Source organism: Phoxinus phoxinus (assembly GCF_949152265.1).
Source record: "Phoxinus phoxinus genome assembly, chromosome: 2".
NCBI lineage: Eukaryota > Metazoa > Chordata > Actinopteri > Cypriniformes > Leuciscidae > Phoxinus > Phoxinus phoxinus.
The window spans coordinates 19125936-19151317 of NC_136877.1; the positions used below are offsets into that span (position 1 = coordinate 19125936).

Genomic DNA, 25382 nt, shown 5'->3' on the forward strand with positions numbered 1-25382 from the left:
TAGAACTCCCTAGCAACACCCTAGCAACCACCCAAAATACCTTAGAACTCCCTAGCAACACCATAGTAACCACCCATAACACCCTAGCAACCACCCAAAATACCTCAGAACTCCCTAGCAACACCCTAGCAACCACCCAAAATACCTTAGAACTCCCTAGCAACACCCTAGCAACCACCCAAAACACCTTAGAGCACCCTAGCAACACCCTAGCAACCACCCAAAATACCTTAGAACTCCCTAGCAACACCATAGCAACCACCCAAAATACCTTAGAACTCTCTAGCAACACCATAGCAACCACCCAAAACACCTTAGAACTCCCTAGCAACACCCTAGCAACCACCCAAAATACCTCAGAACTCCCTAGCAACACCCTAGCAACCACCCAAAATACCTTAGAACTCCCTAGCAACACCATAGCAACCACCCAAAACACCTTAGAACTCCCTAGCAACACCCTAGCAACCACCCAAAATACCTCAGAACTCCCTAGCAACACCCTAGCAACCACCCAAAGTACCTTAGAACTCCCTAGCAACACCCTAGCAACCACCCAACATACCTTAGAACTCCCTAGCAACACCCTAGCAACCACCCAAAATACCTCAGAACTCCCTAGCAACTCCATAGCAACCATCAATAACACCCTAGCAACCACCCAAAATTCCCTAGTAACCGCCTAGCAACCACTCAGAACACCCTAGCAACCACCCAAAATACCCTAGCAACCGCCTAGCAACCACTCAGAACACCTTAGCAACCCTCTAGAAACACCCTAGTAACTTTAAACTACTTCAAACTATACTTTAAACTATTTTAAACTTCAAACTAATTTAAACTTCAAACTATTTTAAACTTTAAACTACTTCAAACTTCAAATCACTTTAATTTAAACTTCAAACTATACTTTAAACTATTTTAAACTTTAAACTAATTCAAACTTCAAATCACTTTAATTTAAACTTCAAACTAATTTAAACTATTTTAAACTGTAAACTACCTTAAACTTTAATCTACTTTAAACTATTTAAAACTCTAAACTACTTTAAACTTTAAACTTATTTAAACTTCAAACTACTTTAAACTTCAAACTACTTTAAACTTCTTCAAACTTTCTGGTCCAAACTTTCACAAGCCAACTTAAAGTTTGTCTCAAACTTTTTTTTCTAGTTATTATGTACTGTAGTAGCCTACATTTGTGAAATTAGCTTTTTTTTTTTAAAAATTAAAAAAATTGTTCATGTGATGTCACCTTATCAATATATCTTACCCGCAATTTTATAAAAGCCCTTTTTATGGACATGGTCGATATGTCCGGGGAACATTATTAATGAAACTATTACTCCTGCAGAGCGAGGACCACCTTGCGAATAGTTCGACAAACCCCTAGATTCTGTGCATCACCGATCGTGCAAGTACCACTTGCAAAAAAACGCAACACAATACCATTTGCGGTACAGTAATGAATTCGACGTGTTAAATTCTTTATGTGCGGCGCAAGAAGTTCGCAAAGATGATATTCCTTCCGCAGAAAATCTGTATCTTTCATACAAACTATCAGGAAAGGCAAGGGGATTTTGTCTGGCTAAAAACTCTTTCTCTACGATGTGCTCGTCTAACAATTTGCGCTGAGATGTCGACAGGATTTGGAAGAAAATGTAAAGCCATTGCAACAGACACTGGGAATTAGTTACGTCACCTATATGTTTCTTTGCTCACAGCTGATTGGTCAAACTTCAGTCTGAGATCTCGAATCCAGAACTTAACCTGCCCCGGAGCAGGTTAGCCGTGCAGCGTAAGATACCATGGCAACGAACACCGATTAAAGCCGAGCTGCTTTCATAGTACCTAAAACCCAGGGTTGGCGGAAACTAAGCTGAAACATAGCTGGCTAGCCACCTAAACTGGCTTCATGGTACAGGCCCCCGTTTCCTTTGTTTTGTGGCTTGTTTCTGTTGTGTTGTGTCTGGTTTCTGTTGTGTTGTGTCTTGTTTCTGTCGTGTTGTGTCTGGTTTCTGTTGTGTTGTGTCTTGTTTCTGTTGTGTTGTGTCTGGTTTCTGTTGTGTTGTGACTTGTTTCTGTTGTGTTGTGTCTTGTTTCTGTTGTGTTATGTCTTGTTTCTGTTGTGTTGTGTCTTGTTTCTGTCGTGTTGTGTCTGGTTTCTGTTGTGTTGTGTCTTGTTTCTGTTGTGTTGTGGCTTGTTTCTGTTGTGTTGTGTCTTGTTTCTGTTGTGTTGTGTCTGGTTTCTGTTGTGTTGTGACTTGTTTCTGTTGTGTTGTGTCTTGTTTCTGTTGTGTTATGTCTTGTTTCTGTTGTGTTGTGTCTTGTTTCTGTCGTGTTGTGTCTGGTTTCTGTTGTGTTGTGTCTGGTTTCTGTTGTGTTGTGACTTGTTTCTGTTGTGTTGTGTCTTGTTTCTGTTGTGTTATGTCTTGTTTCTGTTGTGTTGTGTCTTGTTTCTGTCGTGTTGTGTCTGGTTTCTGTTGTGTTGTGTCTTGTTTCTGTTGTGTTGTGGCTTGTTTCTGTTGTGTTGTGTCTTGTTTCTGTTGTGTTGTGTCTGGTTTCTGTTGTGTTGTGGCTTGTTTCTGTTGTGTTGTGGCTTATTTCCTTTGTTTTGTGGCTTGTTTCTGTTGTGTTGTGTCTTGTTTATGTTGTGTTGTGGCTTATTTCCTTTGTTTTGTGGATTGTTTCTGTTGTGACTTGTTTCTGTTGTGTTGTGTCTTGTTTCTGTTGTGTTGTGTCTTGTTTCTGTTGTGTTGTGTCTTTTTTATATTGTGTTGTGGCTTATTTCCTTTGTTTTGTGGCTTGTTTCTGTTGTGTTGTGACCTGTTGTGTTGTGTCTTGTTTCTGTTGTGTTGTGTCTTGTTTCTGTTGTGTTGTGTCTTGTTTATGTTGTGTTGTGGCTTATTTCCTTTGTTTTGTGGCTTGTTTCTGTTGTGTTGCGTCTTGTTTATGTTGTGTTGTGGCTTGTTTATGTTGTGTTGTGTCTTGTTTCTGTTGTGTTGTGTCTTTTTTATATTGTGTTGTGGCTTATTTCCTTTGTTTTGTGGCTTGTTTCTGTTGTGTTGTGACTTGTTTCTGTTGTGTTGTGTCTTGTTTCTGTTGTGTTGTGTCTTGTTTCTGTTGTGTTGTGTCTTGTTTCTGTTGTGTTGTGTCTTGTTTATGTTGTGTTGTGGCCTATTTCCTTTGTTTTGTGGCTTGTTTCTGTTGTGTTGTGACTTTTATGTTGTGTTGTGGCCTATTTCCTTTGTTTTGTGGCTTGTTTCTGTTGTGTTGTGTCTTGTTTATGTTGTGTTGTGGCTTATTTCCTTTGTTTTGTGGCTTGTTTCTGTTGTGTTGTGTCTTGTTTATGTTGTGTTGTGGCTTATTTCCTTTGTTTTGTGGCTTGTTTCTGTTGTGTTGTGTCTTGTTTCTGTTGTGTTATGTCTTGTTTCTGTTGTGTTGTGTCTGGTTTCTGTTGTGTTGTGTCTTGTTTCTGTTGTGTTGTGGCTTATTTCCTTTGTTTTGTGGCTTGTTTCTGTTGTGTTGTGTCTTGTTTCTGTCGTGTTGTGTCTGGTTTCTGTTGTGTTGTGTCTTGTTTCTGTTGTGTTGTGTCTGGTTTCTGTTGTGTTGTGACTTGTTTCTGTTGTGTTGTGTCTTGTTTCTGTTGTGTTATGTCTTGTTTCTGTTGTGTTGTGTCTTGTTTCTGTCGTGTTGTGTCTGGTTTCTGTTGTGTTGTGTCTTGTTTCTGTTGTGTTGTGGCTTATTTCCTTTGTTTTGTGGCTTGTTTTTGTCGTGTTGTGTCTGGTTTCTGTTGTGTTATGTCTTGTTTCTGTTGTTGTGACTTGTTTCTGTTGTGTTATGTCTTGTTTCTGTTGTTGTGACTTGTTTCTGTTGTGTTGTGTCTTGTTTCTGTTGTGTTATGTCTTGTTTCTGTTGTGTTGTGTCTTGTTTATATTGTGTTGTTGCTTATTTCCTTTGTTTTGTGGCTTGTTTCTGTTGTGTTGTGACTTGTTTCTGTTGTGTTGTGTCTTGTTTCTGTTGTGTTATGTCTTGTTTCTGTTGTGTTGTGTCTGGTTTCTGTTGTGTTGTGTCTTGTTTCTGTTGTGTTGTGGCTTATTTCCTTTGTTTTGTGGCTTGTTTCTGTTGTGTTGCGTCTTGTTTCTGTCGTGTTGTGTCTGGTTTCTGTTGTGTTGTGTCTTGTTTCTGTTGTGTTGTGTCTGGTTTCTGTTGTGTTGTGACTTGTTTCTGTTGTGTTGTGTCTTGTTTCTGTTGTGTTGTGTCTTGTTTCTGTTGTGTTATGTCTTGTTTCTGTTGTGTTGTGTCTTGTTTCTGTCGTGTTGTGTCTGGTTTCTTTTGTGTTGTGTCTTGTTTCTGTTGTGTTGTGTCTGGTTTCTGTTGTGTTGTGACTTGTTTCTGTTGTGTTGTGTCTTGTTTCTGTTGTGTTATGTCTTGTTTCTGTTGTGTTGTGTCTTGTTTCTGTCGTGTTGTGTCTGGTTTCTGTTGTGTTGTGTCTTGTTTCTGTTGTGTTGTGTCTGGTTTCTGTTGTGTTGTGACTTGTTTCTGTTGTGTTATGTCTTGTTTCTGTTGTGTTATGTCTTGTTTCTGTTGTGTTGTGTCTTGTTTCTGTCGTGTTGTGTCTGGTTTCTGTTGTGTTGTGTCTTGTTTCTGTTGTGTTGTGGCTTGTTTCTGTTGTGTTGTGTCTTGTTTATGTTGTGTTGTGTCTGGTTTCTGTTGTGTTGTGACTTGTTTCTGTTGTGTTGTGTCTTGTTTATGTTGTGTTGTGGCTTGTTTATGTTGTGTTGTGTCTTGTTTATGTTGTGTTGTGTCTTGTTTCTGTTGTGTTGTGTCTTGTTTATGTTGTGTTGTGGCTTATTTATGTTGTGTTGTGTCTTGTTTCTGTTGTGTTGTGTCTTTTTTATATTGTGTTGTGGCTTATTTCCTTTGTTTTGTGGCTTGTTTCTGTTGTGTTGTGACTTGTTTCTGTTGTGTTGTGTCTTGTTTCTGTTGTGTTGTGTCTTGTTTCTGTTGTGTTGTGTCTTGTTTCTGTTGTGTTGTGTCTTGTTTATGTTGTGTTGTGGCTTATTTCCTTTGTTTTGTGGCTTGTTTCTGTTGTGTTGTGACTTATGTTGTGTTGTGGCCTATTTTCTTTGTTTTGTGGCTTGTTTCTGTTGTGTTGTGTCTTGTTTATGTTGTGTTGTGGCTTATTTCCTTTGTTTTGTGGCTTGTTTCTGTTGTGTTGTGTCTTGTTTATGTTGTGTTGTGGCTTATTTCTGTTGTGTTGTGTCTTGTTTATGTTGTGTTGTGGCTTGTTTATGTTGTGTTGTGGCTTGTTTCTGTTGTGTTGTGTCTTGTTTATGTTGTGTTGTGGCTTATTTCCTTTGTTTTGTGGCTTGTTTCTGTTGTGTTGTGACTTGTTTCCATTGTGTTGTGGCTTGTTTCTGTTGTGTTGTGGCTTTATTCCGCTATTTTGTTAGGCTAACTTATTGTTTGCTGTTTGCTTGTTGTCGTTATGTTGTCGTTAATAGATATGTTGATTATCTATTTTTGTGAAGTGAACCGGCTGGGAGACATGCGCGACGACAATGACCCAAACTGCACTTATGAGGGAGACAACAACGTTCTTCTGCAGCAGACCAGCAACTATCTGCTCAGCTGGCTCCAGCACAAACAGGAAGGTCTCTACACACTAGAGCTTTTTCTTTATAGTCCATCATGGTTTCTCAACAATTTCCCAATAGGAAGAAGTAATGACAGCTGTATAATGTTTGTTAAACCATGACATCCAGATCATAATTTTGCATGCTGTTTTTTTTTTTTTAGTTATGCAGAATATGAAGAATTATTTTTGTGTCTGTAGATTTGAAATGTCTTGCTTTTTCTGTTTCTTTTCCTCAATCAAGGTAAAGGAAGGATTGAATCCCCTCTTGAGACTGTGAACTTTTTAGAGGACATGAGCAGCATTCTGCAGAGCAAGTTCACAGTTGGCTCAGTGGAAGAGTGCATGAACTCAGCCGGTACGCAACATTAACGCTACATTCTCCATAACAGGGACACATATATGCACAACCACACGCACAAACCACATTACTCATCTAGCATTCACTTCACCTCAGGTACCTCTGTTCCTCTGGTGCTCTTTTTAGTTTTAGTTTTTTTTGTGTAACTTACTCCATTGAAACTTTGATTTGTGGATAATTTCAGCCTTAGGATTTTAAGTAGGACTGTTGGTCAATAATTTTTTTTTATTAATCACACAGATTTCTGTAATTTAATCCTGATTAATAGCACTTACCGGTAACTTTAAAATTTGTAATTGTAAATATATTTCGCATTGAATCTCCAAATTAATGTAAAAACAACAAAGACAGTCATTTGAAATGATTTGATATTTGAAATGTTTTTTTTAATGGCCTTATCACTGATAGCAATACTGATTCTGATGAAATAAGTAATTATTTAGTATAATTTATTACCAATTACTGAAAATTGTATGTATGTTTATTTATTTTTTTATGTAATATAATGCTAGCCTAAAGATGTGGGGAAAATACTTTAGCATAGCTACTTCAGGAATTGTATTGTGTTATTTACATCCCACGGATAATATTAATTCCAGAAATTAACACATTATTTTTCTCAGACTTATTTTAAGGAAATTTAAGATAAAAATGTAACTACCAATTAAGGTCAAAGCAAGATTATGTCATTGTAATATTTCCATACTATATTAAGAATTCAAGATCTCTCCATATTGATCTTTCCTCCTATCTCTTGAACCATATAAACACTGTAAGCATGGTGTTGTTATGGTGTTCAAAACATTTTTGTGTTGATTCTATAAAATCTATAGCTCTAGTGCAGAATTTAATTTACACAACCCAAAATTGTAATACTTTTCTTTTGAAGCACTGGTATTTTCTTCAGGAACTGCAAATCTAGTTCAGTTCTGTTACTCAGCTAGTGAAGCATTAGTTTTGTTTAAAGCAGCACTAGGTTACTTTTCTTTTTTTTGCTCTCGGGGTCCCCCTAGAGTTGGGAAACAGTATTGTCCTCTACTACTGTCGTAAACTCTGTCATCCTACATGCACGTGCATTTGTTGACAACCATGATAGCCCAGAACACTAGGAGTTCACATGCAGGTGTTCTGCTTGCGTCGCGTGTGAAATGTCTTCATCCAGGTACAGTGGCATATATTTCAGCATGTCATGATATGAATATAATTTCATGGGTTTTATTTTTTTTTCAAACGACAAATGATCGCGATGCTCACGTTTACAAGCCAGCGTCATTATAGTAGCCTAGTCTATTGGTTACCGTTTTACTGAATCTATATGATACTTCAATGCAATGTTTGTAGATATAATAACCATATATCGTCAATATTATAATATCAAGCTACCATAGATGATTCTGCAAATTTTACAAATCGATTTGCAAATAAACAAATATCACAGACATGTTAGGTATCCTAAAATATTATTTTGTACATCTTATATATTTACTTGCAAGAATGTAGCCCCTATCAAACTTGTACACGCCGTTTAGACATAGGCTTTCATTTGATATTTGAAAGTCCGCATCGGCATCGGCCACCTTTGATTTGTGAAAAACCGGGACATTCAGATTATTATTATTTTTTGGGGTCTGAGTCTGAGTTGTAGGTTGTAAATAGTATTTTCTTTGACACTGGTGGCTTATCCGACTTTGTTGTGTTATCCTCATAGACAGTGGTTATCCTCCTCGTCCGTCTCTCTCCCCATTTCACACAATAGATGTAAATAGACAGTTTTTAAAAAGCTAGCTAGCAACTAAACTCACACTGTATCATCTTGGATGTGTGTTGATGCGCGCGCGCGACCGACAGCACAGGCAGTTGCTAGGCGATAAGTTGAGCTTCTAATCAAATAAAAGTAAACGCCTGGCATTGGCCAATCCACTGTTTTACCCATTTTTACCATGGTTTTTACCCGTTTACGGACACAGGATTGGATGTACTGTACACAACTATGAAGAAAACACAGTAGCGGTAGACGGAAACAGTTTAATTTGAAACCAGGAAATTCTACTTTAGAAGTAACGTATATTTTCACAAAAAAAAACGGGACAATTCGTGTCCCGGCGAAAGAATATGAATTTTCTGGGACTGTCGCTCAAAAAAGAGAATAATCCCTGGAAAACATCGAGCACCCCTCCTCCTCCTTCAGTTCACGCCAGCGAGGAAACGCTGGCCCAATGTTGATCCTCGTTCTGCCTTTAATACGATCACTTTCTCGTTTCCTCTTGTTGCTTTCCTCCGACAAAACCTTTGCTTTCTTGCTTTTCTGTGCTGCTTCGGCCATGACTATAACATTTGGCAAACAAACGCTAGTTTGGCTCGCACGTCCGATTTTAAGGAAGTGGGGGTGGTGGTGGAAGTGACGTATATGCCGTAAAGCAGTCGAATTTTGTAGTTCTCTTTGTTCGCCGGTTACTACCCGAAACCCGAAGTTTAAAAGTACGATTAAGAACGCTACAGACCCCGTCAGGCTATGGCAGACGTGTCATTCAACCTATTGTAAGTCGATGTACCATCACAAGAGACTTGGAAATATATTATTAAGGTTGAAAAGTTACCTGGTGCTGCTTTAATAGAGTCATTTTTCATTCACTCTCAGAGGAAGCCAAATAAACAAGCTGAGCCTCATGTGTCATTTTAATATCCCACTTTCATGGTGCTGGTTTTGTGTAATACAAGATTTTTGTGTGTACAATGCTTTTTTCAGGAGCACATTATCTAATACATAAACCGTCACACAGAGAGAATGTGAGAATCTGCGTCACACTGTGTTTGTGTGTGGTTTACTGTTAAAAGTGCTCCTTGATGCTGCAGACGGCTCCGGTGGGAGAGTTTTTACATCTTCAACTGAGCTACACATCTGCTAAACATCTGCTCTCTTTATTGACCTCATTCCTCAGCTGGTGACTCAAATCATTGTTGCCTGGTTACAAGGGTCAGAGGATCATCGTTTTAATTGGACGAGGACAGGGAGTGGACTGCTTGGGTTTTAACTGACTTTTGTCACCTATCGCATCATGTGACAAGCACCAAGGGAGCTTTTAAATGCTAGACCAGTTTTAATATTGTTACTCACCCCAGATGTTTTACATCAAAACTTTGAAAACTCTCTTCTGTACCTATAACAGTCCATGTCTTCAGTCAGTCCACTTCAGGCCAACTACTTATGACACACTCAAGAAATATAAAAAACATTCTGTCATTTACTCGCGCTCTCATGTCGTTCCAAACCTTTATGACTACTTGAAGCCTGTATATATAATGCATTACAAAAGTATTATGCCTGGTAATGCACCTTTTAATACATTGTAAGATCTCATAATTAATTGTAACCACAGTTTTAATACATTATACTACGTATATATAATATACACTACATTATGACCAGCCAGAGGTGTAGTGACTAGTAAATATCATTGATCATCTCCTATCAAGGTAACATTAGCCGCGTTTCCATTACCCTTCAAATTGCGCAAATTGAAATTATGCCCAATGGAAACATGTCAATTTCTTTAAAAAAAAACTCCCATTTATTGCAAAAATGTTTGTACACTCGCATGAGGTGGTTTTTCAGGCAATTCGAAAAATAAATATTTAGCAAAACTGCAATGGAAACAGTTTTTGCGCATTTACAGGTCACGTGACGTAGATGACGCAGTATGTTTGGACAGAAGACGAGACAGAGTTCTTTATTAAATTCATAAAAGACAAAAGAATTACAGGAATACTGGATTCTAAACTTCAAAGAAATGCCCCAATCAAGACCTCGAAGCAGATATGAGGGAGAAACACCCAGAAACACCTCATATGTGCCGCTCTCAAGTATAGGGGTCTTTCCTTCCCATTAATGATTGGATAACACACATAGGCCTACGTCTCCTTCGATTAATAATAATGGCCAGTGCATTACTGGAGATATACATAAACCTACCAACGTACTTTGCCATGATTTTTGGAATTACTTATCATCGGGTAACATCAGTTAATGGAAACGCCGTCATTTCGCAATAGTTTTTTCTCGACATTTAGGAAAATCACAAAAGTTTTGCTCAAATTTGTAATGGAAACGTGCCCATTGATCATCGCCTAACCTACTCATCTCCTGGGTAGATTAGATGGTAAGCAAGCAATCAGTTCTTGTAATCAACATGTTGGATGCAGGAGACATGTGCAGGAATAAGGATCTGAGGGACTTTTAAAAAGGCCAAATTGTTATGGCAAGGCGACTGGGTCTGAGTATCTCTGAAATGGAAAGGTTGCTCCCGTTCAGCAGTGGTGAGAATTCATCAACAGTGGTCTGAGGAGAGACAAACCAGTGACAGGGATTTTGGGCGCCCAAGGCTTATAGATGCACGAGGGCAACGAAGGCTATCCCATCTGGTCCAAGCCAACAGAAGGTCTACTATTGCTCAAATCACTCAAAATTTGATTGATGGTTATGGGAGGAATGTGTCACCACACACAGTGGATCACACTCTGCTGGGGCCTATGATGACCCTGTCCACTGTAGAAAGTGCCTACAATGGGGATGCAAACGTCCGATCTGGGCCTAGGAGCAGTGGAAGAAGGTCGCCTGTTTTTCTTTTACGTCACGTGTGCTGTTTACCTGGGGAAGTGATGCCACCAGGATGCACTGTGGCACGACGACAGGCCGGTGGAAGGAGTGTGATGCTCTGTGTAATGTTTGGCTGGGAAACCCTGGGTCGGGCCTTTCATGTGGACATCAATTTGTTATGTGCCACCTAAACATTGTTGCAGACCAGGTACACCCCTTCATGACAATGGTGTTCCCTGATGGAAGTGGCCTCTTTAAGCAGAATAATGCACCCTGCTACACACATTGTTCAGGAATGGTTTGAGGAACATGAAGAGTTGAAGGTGTTGTCCTGGCCTCCAAATTCCCCAGATCTCAGTCCAATTGAGCATCTGTTGGGTGTGCTGGACCAACGAGTTCGATCTATAGGGACTCCACCTCGCAACCTACAGGACTTGTAGGATCTACTGCTAATGTCTTGGTGCCATATACCACAGAACGTCTTCAGGGGTCTTGTAGAGTCCATGCCTCAGCGGGTCAGCTCTGTTTTGGCCGCACGTGGAGGACCAACAGAATATGAGGCCGGTGGTCATAATGTTTTGGCTCATAAATATTTTCTGTTCATTGTTATATACTTTATTTAATCGCCATAATACTATTGATTAGCATTACCAAACATGGACGTTTTATTATTATTTTAATTTAATACTGTGAAGCTGCTTTGATACAATCTGTATTGTGAAAAGCGCTATACAAATATTCTTGACTTGACTTGACTTGACCTTTAGGAAGTATAATTAATTAATACACACGATGGCAAACAATTTCAGACGCAACAAATAACCTGCAAATATTATATGATGCATTTTACTTTGATTTACAATTATTTAAAAGATATAATCAATTACAATGTTCGTTATGAATACATTTATAATGCATTATACATAAAGGCTTCAAGTAAAGTGCTACTGACTTCATTTGTTCTGTGGAACACAAAAGATGTTTAGGTGAATGTCTTGAATTAGCTTTTTTTATAGGGTTATTTTGAGGGATTATTTTGGCTAAGAAAAGAATATCTTGTTTCCATAAACTATGAATATATATGTGCTCCTAATTTTTAAATGTTTAGGCAATTTCATTTTGTTTTTTTTGTTTTTGCCATAAAAAAGTAACCATTTAAATCCATCTAAAAAACAATCAAGACTCAGTGTCACTATATGCATCAATACCATCATAAATATTTGCATTCAAATATTTATCATACTCACTCATTTCTTCAGAACTTATTTGCTTGGATTGAAGATATTTGCTTAGAGTTTCATTCTCTGTGTGGTCTTGTTTCACAACATTCTTTTCACAAACTTCTTCTCTTATTTAGAGAGGTTTGTTGGTTGTTTCCTGATTTATTAGTTCCTTTATAAGATGGGAAAGCAGTTTTCTGGTCTTGTTTTGTTGTTCATAAATCCAAAAGGATGTCACGGATGTCTGAGTTTGAACTGATTAGGTTAATGCTGTCTTGGTCAGTAGATCTGGATGTTTTGCATAGTTCATCAGTTCATGCTGTTACTATAGCATCAATGCACTTAAGTTCATCTCTCTATGGACCTAGAGGTCGGGTTACTTCTGCGTCATGTGTTTGAGAATTACGTCCAAACCTCAGCCATCCAAAACACGAGACTCCTTGTTCTTCAGTCACAGTCCCCACCCAGATACCTAACCCATGATTACATCTGTGCGTGACCCAAACCTCTGCAAAACAGACCCCTTCCAACAATAGCTCCAATATCTGTTTAATATTTGTTCAGTTATCTTGTTTAGTGAACCTTTTTAGGACCCTTTCCACATAATTGTATTTGCCAGCTGCAGTCCATTACACTATTCAGTTTGTTTTATCTGTGATTATCAGTGATTCTGTCATATTTTGTATAATCTCTTATTCAGTGTTTCGCATTATCTTCCCATCTTTTTAATTTCATAATATCTTTTGGTATTCTGTCCTCAGTGCCTCTGGCAGCGTACAAGTGGCTGGTGTGTTTCTTACTGGGTGAGAGCCAGAGGAAGCTGTTTCATGAAAAATCCTCTGGACTGGGAGACTTTGAGGCACGAAACAACAGCCAAGTATGTTTTAATCCTGACTTTAATAGCATCAGACTTTAAAATGACATGCATCTATGTTTACTGGCAACTCAGAGGGAGGTGAGGTACGCTATAGGTTTATAAAATGTACAATTACCCAGCTGCCTTATACCTCACTCTGAGTGTGTTTACATGCATGATCTTACATCTTGTACCAATCTTGGTTAATAACATCATGGAAATGTATGTTTTATACAGTACAGGTCTCTCTCTCTCTCTCACTCTCTCTCTCTCACTCTCTCTCTCTCTCTCTCCCTCTCTCTCTCTCTCTCACACACACACATATTAAGGTCTGTGTAGATGGTAAGCAAACAATCAGTTCTTGTAATCAACATGTTAGATTCAGGAGCAATGGGCAGCAAAATAAAGATCTGGGCAACTTTGACAAGGGCCAAATTGTTTTGGCTAGGCAGTTCTCTTGTATCAGGTTTAATGCATGCATGCTGAGTTCATCTACTGTATGTAGGCCAGTCACATCATGTCAAAAACTGGGCCAATTTACCTGAACCATAGACATACACAACCATAGACACGTGCTGTAAATGCTCAGTGTTTAAAGTCCTTAACTCTTTAGGCTTATTTGAAAGTAGACTTTTGACTGAAAGTTATAGCGATGCTATAAACATATCCATTCAAGAATCATGTTTCACCATGTAGATTTAATGTTGTTATTCATGGGAGAATGATCTGTTGTTTTTGATCATATATTTTAATATCGGGCTTAATCACGGGGAAGGCGCACCCTGCGTTTCCCATTAATACCTTCTGTACAGTCCCGTCCCGTTTATGACTTCTATCTAATATAAAACAGGCCTCTGGTTCTTCAGACATGTCTTAAACACTGAACAGACACTTGGCTCAGACATATCCCTTACTTAATATCTATTCCACTGAGCTACAAATCTACATCACACTGAGCATTTCAAAGAGCCGCTGTCTGACCTCTTGAAGGATTTAAACCCTTTCTGGCATATCAGATTCATTTAGATCCATATATTTGCTCCATGCCATGGGGTAAGAGTCACATGCAGGATGTGTGAAAGCTACTCGCATCACGTTTCTGATTATGTTAAATGGTAGAACCAAATCAAGCATCAACACAGCCGTTACACCACACACACATACTGTACAGTGGCCTGGATACTGACATTTACCATTTAAAAAATCGTTAAAAATTTTTATTCGTGTAAAAATGAATTTACATTTTGAAGCAAGTACTGTCCAAGTACTGTGATTTATTCATTACATCCAGTCATTTCTGGCTTAAATTGAGATCACACTTTTATTTCTCGCTTATCCTCCGCCATTCTCAAGTCAAGGGTCCTATATACTGACCAATAGCATATCTTGAAAACTAGAGCCAATCAACAATTTTAAGCATAATTTTCGTTCTCAGTGACCCATCATTTTTTTTGTCAAATAAATGCAGCATAAGTGACTTCTTACAAAATCAAATTAGATTATTATTTGATAATGATTGTCACTACACTCTCAGAAAAAAAGGGACAAAAGCTAGTACACCTATGTTCCTTTTTGGTACTAATATGTACCTTAAGTTACTGCACCGATATGCACCATTTAGGTGCAAAACTGAACCTTATGAAAATGTATTGCCCCAGTGATAGCTTTTGTACCTTTTTTTTAATAAAAAAATCTGAGAGTGTACTTAAAGGAACACGCCGACTTTTTGGGACTTTAGCTTATTCACCGTATCCCCCAGAGTTAGATAAGTCCATACATACCCTTCTCATCTCCGTGCGTGCCGTAACTCTGTCCGACGCACCCACCGCTAGCCTAGCTTAGCACAAAGACTGGAACTTCTGGAAGTAAACGGCTCCAGCTAGCATACTGCTCCCAATTCTCAGAAGGTGAAGCTTCTGCTTCACTTCTGCAGAGTGATTAGCACAACACTTTGAGCGAACTCTCTGCTCCTCACCACGGGCCTTCTCATGTGCTGCGAGCAAATCACTCCGCAGAAGTAGCAGTGCTTCACCTTCTGAGAATATAGTTCCCAGTATGTATATGGTTAGAAGATGGCTGTGTCTCATGTGACCTTGTTATTTGTACATGCTGTGACTATACAAATCACAACATGTAAATAGGAAAATGTTGGCGTTATTTTGTCGCTTGTTGGGAGCAGTATGCTAGCTGGAGCCGTTTACTTCCAGTCTTTGTGCTAAGCTAGGCTAGCAGTGGGTGCGTCAGACAGAGTTATGGCATGCATGGAGATGAAAAGGGTATGTATGGACTTAAATAACTCTGGGGGATACGGTGAATAAGCTGAAGTCCCAAAAAGTTGTGTGTTCCTTAAATTATTCCAGTAGTCTATGTGCGTGTTATGAGGGTCTAGTCTAGCTTAAAACATGCAGTCAGTTAAAGGCCATATGATATAATGAGTGGAGTTTGGACACTGTCCACCTTGACTTCATTTGAGCTTTCTGACACATAAGAGAGTGAGTTTAACTTGAGCTTTTTGGAGAGACGAACAAGAATATAAGGGAAACAGACGGAATGGAATAGGGCAGGTTACAGTATGTGACCAATGATTAAATTGTCCTAAAACCTGCAGTGAGAGCAAGAGAAAAATTAATAAAACAGACGTCCCTCACACACAATACTGACCCAGCAACCACCAAACACAGAGAATCACTCAGTCTCTAGCAACCAGACAAAAACACAAGCACAAGCTTAGGTCGTGAATCTTTTTTTCTTTTGAATTTGTTCCCTTCTATAAACATCCCAATTAGTGTCTCGTCTGTGTGTCATGACCTGGCTCGTGATCATGTGGGTCGAACATTCAACTTCATTTACCCCTTGACTCTTACTAGATATATATATATATATATATATATGTTTGTGTCCTTAGATTCTCTCTTTCTGTAACTCATCTCTCTTTTCCCCCTCTCTCTCTCTGTAGGTGTATTACTGTCGCTCATTGGCTATTGCCTATATTGAGCACACAGTGCTGCAGCGTTTCCATGATCTGATAAAGGATGAACAGACTCCAGCTGCTCTCAGATCAATCCTGGGGCGTCTCTGTGCTCTCTATGGCCTGTGGACTCTCACCAACCACATGACCATCCTGTATCAAGGTAAACAGCATATTAAAATCATTTCTGAAGGATCATGTCACACTAAAGACTAAAGAAATGGCTGCTGACAATTCAGCTTTATCATCAAAGGAATAGATTACATTTTAAAGTACATTAAAATTGTTTTTTTCAATTGTGATAATATTTCACAATATGACTGATTTTACTGTATTTTTGATCAAATAACTGCAGCCTTGATGCACATAAGAGACTTCTTTCAAAAACATTTAAAAAATGTACCGACCCCAACACTTTGGATGGTAGTGTAGCTCTTTTGAAGGTTTTTTGAGTTTGATTATGGTCTATTTGTGTTTATAGGAGGTTATTTTTCTGGTCGCCAGCCGGTTGACTTCATCCAGACAGCCATTCTCACGCTGTGCGGGCAGGTTAGTGTTGTGTTAGCTGTAGTTTAGCTACAGACACCCTCACTAATAAGTGCATGACGATGCAAACATCAGGAAGGCTTTTAAATCGCACTCTCTCTGTGTTAGCTGAAGGATGATGCTGTGGCATTGGTTGATGTGATCGCTCCTCCGGACTTCATCCTGAACTCGCCCATTGGCAAGGCAGATGGTGAGGTAAGAGAACACATACACAGGCACACATGTGCACATGAAGAACACTACTCACCGGCCCTCCACTGTGACTGTGGAATCACTTATACAGACAAATGTCTCCAAGAGCTGCAGAAGTGATCATCTAATTTACAGTGACTCCAAAATGGGATTTTCTCATCCATTTTTGCAGTGACTTTTAATCAACTGGTCACAAGGTGATTCTAAGTGGATGTACTGAATGAAGTCAGTTCCTTTAATTTCACACAGGTGTCCTAGCTGAGTAACTACAGGTGTTTATGTAAAAAAAAACAAGTGTAATGTTTTATATGAAAAGTGTTTTTATAGTATCTTTGTTGAATAAATGGCGCTTGCTATGTTGAATCTTAAGCAGTCATGCTGCTGTGAGCATGTAAGATACAGTATGCTGCTGCTGAATACATGCATAAATGCTATAGCAGATCTATGCAGGTGGAGCTGGGGGAGGTAGGAGGGTTTCAGAGGATGCATTGAGAAAAGCATTGTTGAGAAAGCATTGGCAGCAAAGAACAATCAGCTTGTTCCATGCATTAATGATGTGATTACTTGCAGACTGCATGTAAAGACAGCATCGGCCTGCATCCTCTAGAGTTTCAGGACTGAACCAGATATATATATAAACACACACACACACACACACACACACACATATAATACATACTGTATACATGCATGCATATAAATGAACAAATGACACTTGAACCAAATGTTAAAGTAGATGTTATTTTCACATTTAAAGACATTTAAAATATTTTAAGGCAACTGTTATGACTGTATTCATGTGAGTGTAAATTTTTTTTTATCATATTCATCATGTTCATGTATTTACTAAACTTTTTATGGTTTAATTAACTAATTAAAAAAAAATACATAATTATACCTTCAAACTATACAAGTTGTTTACAGATTTGTAAATATAAAAAGGTGTTTTTTAAACAGAATAATTTCCCCTGCTAGTCTATTAATTAAGGTGAGACTGACAGCTAGTGATGATGCAATATTTACTGGAAAATATTACTGCTTAATGTGTCACATAAGGGGGGTAAAGTTAACATCACCTAATAAAATCAACAATTATTAGAACTTTGGGTGGTGCATTTGTTTCCTCTTGTCACAAAAAAACACACACAAAAAAAACAGTCCAGTTAATTAAAACAAACTGGAAAAGTTGGAGGGTTTTTCCATTGTGCAAGACACTGCCCTCAAGGGGGTTTTAATTCATTATCCCTCAGAAACACGATTCTGACTAGACATTATGGTCACTGACTCATTCCTCCAGTCGTATTCTCTCAGCACTTGTTTGGCAGGCCAGTCATTTCGAAGTTTAAGAAACAACAGTGCCTCACTAGACAGAGCAGTCACATACACACCCCACTGACACACAGACCTTTATACTGAGTTAGACACTCTTCATGTCTACAGTTAGGGACATGCTTACTGGAAATGAACTCTTCATTTTTGCATTAAGTAATTTTTTTTTACTCATCTGAGGTTCTGATAAAAGGGAAGCCTTTATTTATGTAAGCTCTCCACATGCTTGTTTTCTGACTGGTATTGTCTTTTTACTGATTGTAAGTCGCATGGCTTGACCTTATTTTGGTCCAGCAATGCAAGTGTTGTTTGTAATCAATGAGTTTTCAATTCAGTGTCTGTCTGTTTCTCGTGTTCCAGCTCTACAAAAACCTGTGGTCTACAGTCATGCAGGGTAAGAACGTCTTGGAACGGCCATCTTGGTGGGCTGAGTTTTGCTCTGACAAACCTGCGGTTGGATCTTTCCGAGCCAAGCTGTAACTCCTCACGGTGGTCAGCTGTTTGGAAAACAGGATCATTGCAGACGTTCGTCTGTTTGTCCTTAATGCCAAACAGTTTTATGATATTGTAATACTGTCATACAGTTTTAATTGATAAATTCAGCCTTGATTGAGTTGTGAGCTTATGGAAAATGAGAAGGAGGTTAAAAAACTCAATCTCAACCATGTTGATCACAGTGTAAAATTATGAACAGATACACTTAAATTTTACTAAGATCAGCCTAAAGTAATATGTGTGGTGTACTGTAAACATTAACAAGAGCACTCAACACTTTCTAATTCATTGTGCCAACTCAGTGGTTTGGTTTGACTATAAATATTAAAGGTTTGAGTTATAGGCTGTCAGACCTATTGTTTGAATGCACAAACAACTAAACCATAACAAAACCCTCAATAACAGTGTTCAGATGCTAACTAATTTTACAACATTTTGTCATGTTGATAACTGCATTCTTCTAGATCTACTGTTCTTAGGAGTGAATATGTATGATTGATTATTTTACATAATGCCATTATGGATGATGAATGATTGTTTAATACATTATATGTTATAATATGCAAGAATGTAATTATAATAAATTGTTACTATTTATCAAAATAAATACTTGAAATGCTTTGAACTGAAGTCTTTTTATTTAGACATGAATGTGGTGCATCTGTACAGTATGTTATCATTTGCGGGTACACTCTTAAAAATAAAGGATTCAAAAGTGGGTTTTTGCAGCAATGACATGGAAGAACCATTTTGGCTTCCCCTAAGAACCTTTCAGTGAACAGTTCTAAAATGAACCTGTAATAATCTGAAGAATGTTTTCTACTATAAAGAATATTTTGTGCAATGGAAAGGTTCCAATCCACAAATCCGACTTGTGAACATCCGACCATGTTCGTTCATTTGGCCAGATGAGAACAGGGTTTTTTCTTAATTTCTCGCACCTGATGGGGTTTGGGTTCCTTTCAACTATCACTTTTGACTTGCTTAGTTGGAGTTCAAAAGACGCTTCAAATTCAGTAATACTACCACTATTAGTCACTGTCGAATGAGAACAAAGGTTTAACTGAATTGTACTTTATCGCTGAATCAAATTTGATTGACACTGAACTGGATTGAATCAACTCACTCGAGCTGAATAATGAAATTTCTGTCTTTTGCTGCTTAGCTGAATTGAACTATAGTTTCATAATTTATTAACTTTACACAGTTATTGAACTGAAGTGAACCAACAATGAGCTGACTTGAACTGAATAATGACACTAGTCTTCTGTAGAGATGCCTTACAGCAGAATTGGAATTTGTCTCATAATTGATGAAGTGTTCACCTCTGGTTCTGTTATTTTCCTATTTATTACTGTGAAGTTGCTTTGAAAGAATCTGTATTGTATAAAGCGGTATATAAATAAAGGTAATTTGACTTGAGGGTTCTTCATGGAACCATCAATGGCAAAAACAATAGAACCTTTTAAGAGTGTACAAACCTCAGTTTTGTCTGGGGAAATAAGGACTTCCAGTGTTGTGTAAATGTCATGTTCACTTATGAGTAGCTGATTGGTTCAGCTAATCAGATCACAGCCAATCAATCTCTCTTCTGTGTATATATACACAACCTTATTTATTCCCAACCATGCGCCAGCACAGTACTGCGCGCCATGGGATTTTTCTCCTCCTCCCCAGCACCACTTGTCTAGGTCTGCTTCAAGGTTTTCTCTATTGTACATCGCAGCAACAGCATAACACTGACCAACAGGAAACCAAAAGATGAGGCAAATGGGTAGTGATCAAGAGGGGGAGAAGAACATTAGTGAACATTACACTAAGGCTTAGTGCAGGCGCTAATGGATCCAAGTTTGTATCTCGTAAATGCCCAGAATGGTACCAAACTAGTACAAATAGGTTCTGTACTCATAAAACGAGATATTGGAAAGTTTGTTAGTAGCCTACATCAGGAGTTTATTTAAATAACACTTGCCTGATGGCTTTTGCTACCGCTAACCCAGACGTCGAGGTCACTTCCGTGATTTGGGAAAAGCCCATAAAAGTCTTGCACGATCACCAGGTGTTGCTGAAAAACTTATTTGGTACCGGATATCCACATTTTTTTATAATTTTTTTCCGGAGTGTTGATAACTTAGTGTTAACTAATAATTGTTGCAAACAAAATTGTGCATTCCTGGAACTGGGCGTCGTTACACTACTGTACATCCTTATGCATCGCTTTCTGCCAGGACTTTTACGGGGTTTTCCCAAATCACAGCAGTGACCTCGCCGGTCACTTAGCGATAGCATAAGCCATCATGCAAGTGGTATTTAAATAAACTCCTGATGTCTTACAAATTTTATAATGCCTCGTTTTATGAGTACAGAACTTATTTGTACTACTGTAGAAGTTTGGTACCATTCCGGGCATTATTAGTGGGGTAATTTACGAGATACAAACTTGGATCCATTAGCGCCTGCACTAAGCCATTCGGCTGATATCTCTAAATAAGCTCTAACTCTAATAATGTTCGACCAAGAGAAAAAAACCTTCTGGGGGGTGTTTGGCTCGAGGTCATGGTGTAAAGGACCCTAGGTTGAAATTACTCCGAACCATCCCTTCTCGATGCATGTTTAACCAATAGTACCTAGATTGTACATTAGGATACTTTAATATCTCTGTATTAAGTTCACCACCATTAATTTCAGTTTATAAGCTGTCAAATGAGACCAAACATGACATAGTTGCATATTAGAACACACTAGTAAATAAACAGTATGTAGTTGAAAGCATATGTCCTGTGAATCAAATGGTACAGACATGTCATTGAGGTGCAAATGACTCTGTCTCTCCCGACAGAACCATCCTGTGCCTGGAGTCTCCCAACAGTCCTCAATCAGCATATTGATGAAATCCCTTTCACTGGGCATTAGCATACTGTGATGACGAAGCCATTGTGCCACGTTTAATTCACATATACCTTTATAGGATTTTTTGAAGTAAAAGGGCAATAAAGAGTTCTGTCCATATTTGCTCAGCCCTATAGGGTTGAGCAAATACCCTAAAAACAAATGGTGCTAAATAGCACTAAAAGTGGTTCATTGGCTTGTAATCATAGGGGAACCATTTTAAGTGCCATATAGCACCTCACCTTTGTCAAATGGTGCTATGTAGAACCATAAGAGCACCTTAACCACCCCAAAGAACCGCTGAAGAAAAACATGTGGTTCTTAAAATGGCAGTGGTGCTATATAGCACCGTAAGTACTGCAAAGAACCGCTGAAGAACCACTTTTTTTTAGAGTGTACAATCTCATGTAAAAGTGTAACCTTAAATGCTATTACAAAAAATGTCATGATGTAATGTGATTTTGGAATGTGGCACTTCTAAACTTACAATCTTGCTATTTATGAAAGTATTTAAACCTAAACTGATCTAGGGAATCTATCCTGAGATTTGACCTCTGTTTCCATGCCTTATTTAGATACAGAGCCAACGTTTTAAACGGTTTAAAGCCAACGACAACAATTCCAAACTATTGTGCAATTCCTACATTGCCAAAAAAATCTGCCTTTATGCAGAGAATTATTTAACTGATCATTATTGTGTATTTGTCCTCTTTTTCATCTGTTCTCAGAACTTGTTGCGTTGTCTTCCTTTGTGCACTCTTTGTGTCCCTATCTACACTATGTGTGTGACTGAGAGAATGTGTCTGCGTTCCACACAGTAACGTGAGGTCTCTGGCGATGGCCCTGGACAAGTGTGCACTTCAGTGTCAAGTCTGTGTTTGTGTTTATGCAGGAGCGTGTCTCATTGAGTTAACATTCTTACACACACATACAAATCTAGAGCCTGTTGCTCCTTTGGGAAGCTTCACTAGTTTGTTTTTATTGATGTGGTCGGGTTTAGAGACCAAAGCCTGCAAGACATTGAGACACTAATTCACAGTAGATGAACTTGAATGAAACCATATGAAATGTGTATTGATGTCAAACAATGATGAGTTTATTTGTTTTATATTGTGCTATATATATCAGCTAATTCACTTACTAAAAAGTATTATGGTTTTTCCACATACCATACCATGCTGTTCTGTGAAGTTATGATAATTCAGTACTGTGTGATACATGTACATTACACCTTCTGATACATTACTGTACCACAGTACTTTGAGTAGTCATAATGGCTGAAAGGCAATCTCCCTTATAAATAGAAATACTGAAAGATATAATTAGTTTTGGTCTCAGACCGACATGTTTAAACGTGATTTTTGTGTGGAAACCAATGGCTGGCATTCACTTTAGGGTCTATAATTAGCAATTAGCTGCATAGATTATTATTATTACAGACACACACCCTGTGTAACACATCTTTGTTTAATTTATTTTTTTGTGCCATGTCTTTATTTACCCAGCTTGTAGACAGTAAGATCCGTTCCGAGTTGAACCATTGGGTGTGTTGGCATAGCACTTTAGCCACAACACCATGCTAATATGCTAAACCCAAACAGAGCTAGTCATCTGTTGACCCAATGTCAAGTTTCTATTTATCCTAACTCTTGAAAGACTCAATTCTGATTTCCTCAATGGTCACATGTGGTTTGGCCTAAACGCTGTGCTTCAGCACAATTTGACTTGCAGCGCAAATTAAAATTTTAAATCAGCATGTTTGACAACTGTGCAGAGAGAAATCTGATAAGATGTTACATATCTGAGGGAAACAATGTTAAAGGGATATTTTTAAATATTTAAAAATGTTATTTGAGATAAATGTATAATTTTATTCGGGGGGAGGGGTTAAGTTTTTTTGCTGTCATATTTTTTTGTCCGTCCTTCTTATGAGACGTTAAACCGAGGTCCTGTGGTCATTAAAAATCCCATGGCACTTCTCGTAAAGAGTAGGGGTTTAACCCCGGTGCCCTGGCCACATTCCCTCCGATGGCCCTTGCCAATCATGGCCTCCTAATAATCCCCATCCACTGAATTGTCTCTATCACTCTCTCTCCTCTCTCCACCTGTAGCTGGTGTGTGGTGAACGCACTGTCGTTGTACTGCTGCTGTCGCATCACTGCTCACACTGGTGGTGGTTGAGGAGACACCCCCTGACTGGATAGTAAGGGTGTACAATAGTACATATGAAAGCGCTATATAAATGCCTCATTCATTCATATATTTGCACAAATCATTTTAAACCCTCATTTTGGCCCTCTGTATAAAATGATCAGTTTTAAAGTCACTCTGTGGTGAAAATCAAGCTTTTAATATTGTTTAGGCATTATGTCTATGTGGTGTTTTTAATATGCTTTAAGACAAACCATGTGCAAATTCATAAATCAACCCCACTGCTGGTTATGTTCTCCTTAAAACTGCAGCGAACCAAAGACCGTCTCAAAAAATCGCTGGTGTTTCTGACGTCACAAACTACTTTGTAACCTAATCATGTCAATGTGTGATCATCAACTAATGGATCTCAGAGCTGTTGTGATTGAGTGGAGGCGGTGCTAATTTGCATATTCACAGAACCACGTGTAATAAATGAGGCAAGGGTGTATACATTCAAGCTATTTTAAGGCATGACAAATCTTTTTTTCAAGGAATTTTACAAATATATATGTTAGGGTGAGTAATATGTGAGTTTTAAGGGATAAAATGATTGACTACAGGGGGAATTTAAGGGCTCCGTTCAGGCTTGTCAATAAATGGCCACTGTTATCATTGGCTAACATCATTGCATATGAAGTAGTCCAAACTATAGTCCACACTATCGCATGTGAGTAAGTGCTTTGAAATTATTATCTATAAAACCCTCATTTACGAAGCATTATGTGCGCTTTGCGATGTAGGTGATGTCAGATCCAACGCAGTTGGCTGCCTAATCGTTCAGCAAAAGTTTCGTTGCAAACTCTCACACACTCTTTTACATAACAATATGCAGTCAAATGCTCTGAACAAACATACAATCCAATTCAAAACACCATTTAAAAAAAACCCCGCTTGTTCCTGACACTGGTGTCCTTCTGAAGGCTGTTCAGAGATGCAAACTCCATTTGTCAGGAGCAGCTCAAGCTCACGGAGTATATGTCAGAAATTCTGCATCCAGCTTATTCCTGACAATCTCACTGCGGTTTGAAGTATGGGTGGCACTTCCGGTTTGGGGAACTTCCATTTAAAAAGGCTGAAACTAATCATTTAAAATCAGAAGTTTGCCAAACAAATAAAGCTTATCCGTTAGTTTGACTGGATGAGCTGTCAATTTCTTCATGGTTTATTTTCAGACATCATGAGAATAACATTACACTTGGTATTTTAACGTGACATGTTATAATAAGAATATCTATGGTAAGAGCTCTTTTCAGTCGCTGCTTTCTTTTCCTCATGATCATTTTCTTTTTTCCCTTTGCAATCCGCTGTAAAAGTATGAAAAGGACAACATACTGCACATTTGTGGTCTGTTCTCCCGAATTTAATTTAGGATATATTCAATTAATAATTCACTGGAATGCATGCATAATCTCTCGTTATTCTCATCAAATCTTCACGTTTATTTCCAGGTTTGTTGGAAAAGGAGGGGGTACATGATCATGACCTTTGGAAGGGACATGATCATGGGGTACTCTTTTTTTTTTTTAGACAGACTGCACATCTGGTACATGACACGCTTTCTATTTAAAGAGCTATTTTTTTAAAGCCCCTCATCTCAGAAAACACAAAATTGTAGGTTGTTCTTGAGAAATAACAGCAGTGGTGGCAGCCATTTTGTATCTTAGCTAAATCATTTGCTTTTTTTCTAAATACACTGTTAATGCTAATGTGATTGGGTTTTGGGTTTCTACAACCACTGATGATGAATTACTGTACAGCTAACTTTGTCTTCAAACTCTCTTTAGACCCGGGAGAGAATACAATGCTGAATAAAGTCTTATTTTGTGTTATTTTTGGACCAAAAAGTATTTTCGATGCTTCAAAAACTTCTAACTAACCCACTGATGTCACATGGACTACTTTGATGATGTTTATATTACCTTTATGGACATGGACAGTATACTGTATATACAGCTTCAATGGAGGGACAGAAATCTCTCGGACTAAATCTAAAATATCTTAAACTGTGTTCCGAAGATGAACGGAGGTCTTACGGGCTTAGAACGACATGAGGGTGAGTCATTAATGACATTATTTTCATTTTTGGGTGAACTAACCCTTT

General features: G+C 38.3%; 1 protein-coding gene across 1 annotated transcript in view; it reads left to right on the top strand.

The window, feature by feature from the left end:
* acox3 (acyl-CoA oxidase 3, pristanoyl) overlaps positions 1-18822 on the top strand; it is a 32440-nt gene extending 13618 nt beyond the window's left edge. Inside the window, exons 12-18 of the mRNA XM_079604321.1 lie at positions 5535-5657; positions 5883-5996; positions 12575-12690; positions 15626-15800; positions 16119-16186; positions 16292-16378; positions 18065-18822. Of these exons, the coding sequence (XP_079460447.1) occupies positions 5535-5657; positions 5883-5996; positions 12575-12690; positions 15626-15800; positions 16119-16186; positions 16292-16378; positions 18065-18184 (803 nt within the window). The 3' untranslated portion in view covers positions 18185-18822. The remainder of the gene's footprint in view (positions 1-5534; positions 5658-5882; positions 5997-12574; positions 12691-15625; positions 15801-16118; positions 16187-16291; positions 16379-18064) is intronic.
* The last annotated feature ends 6560 nt before the right edge of the window (positions 18823-25382 follow it).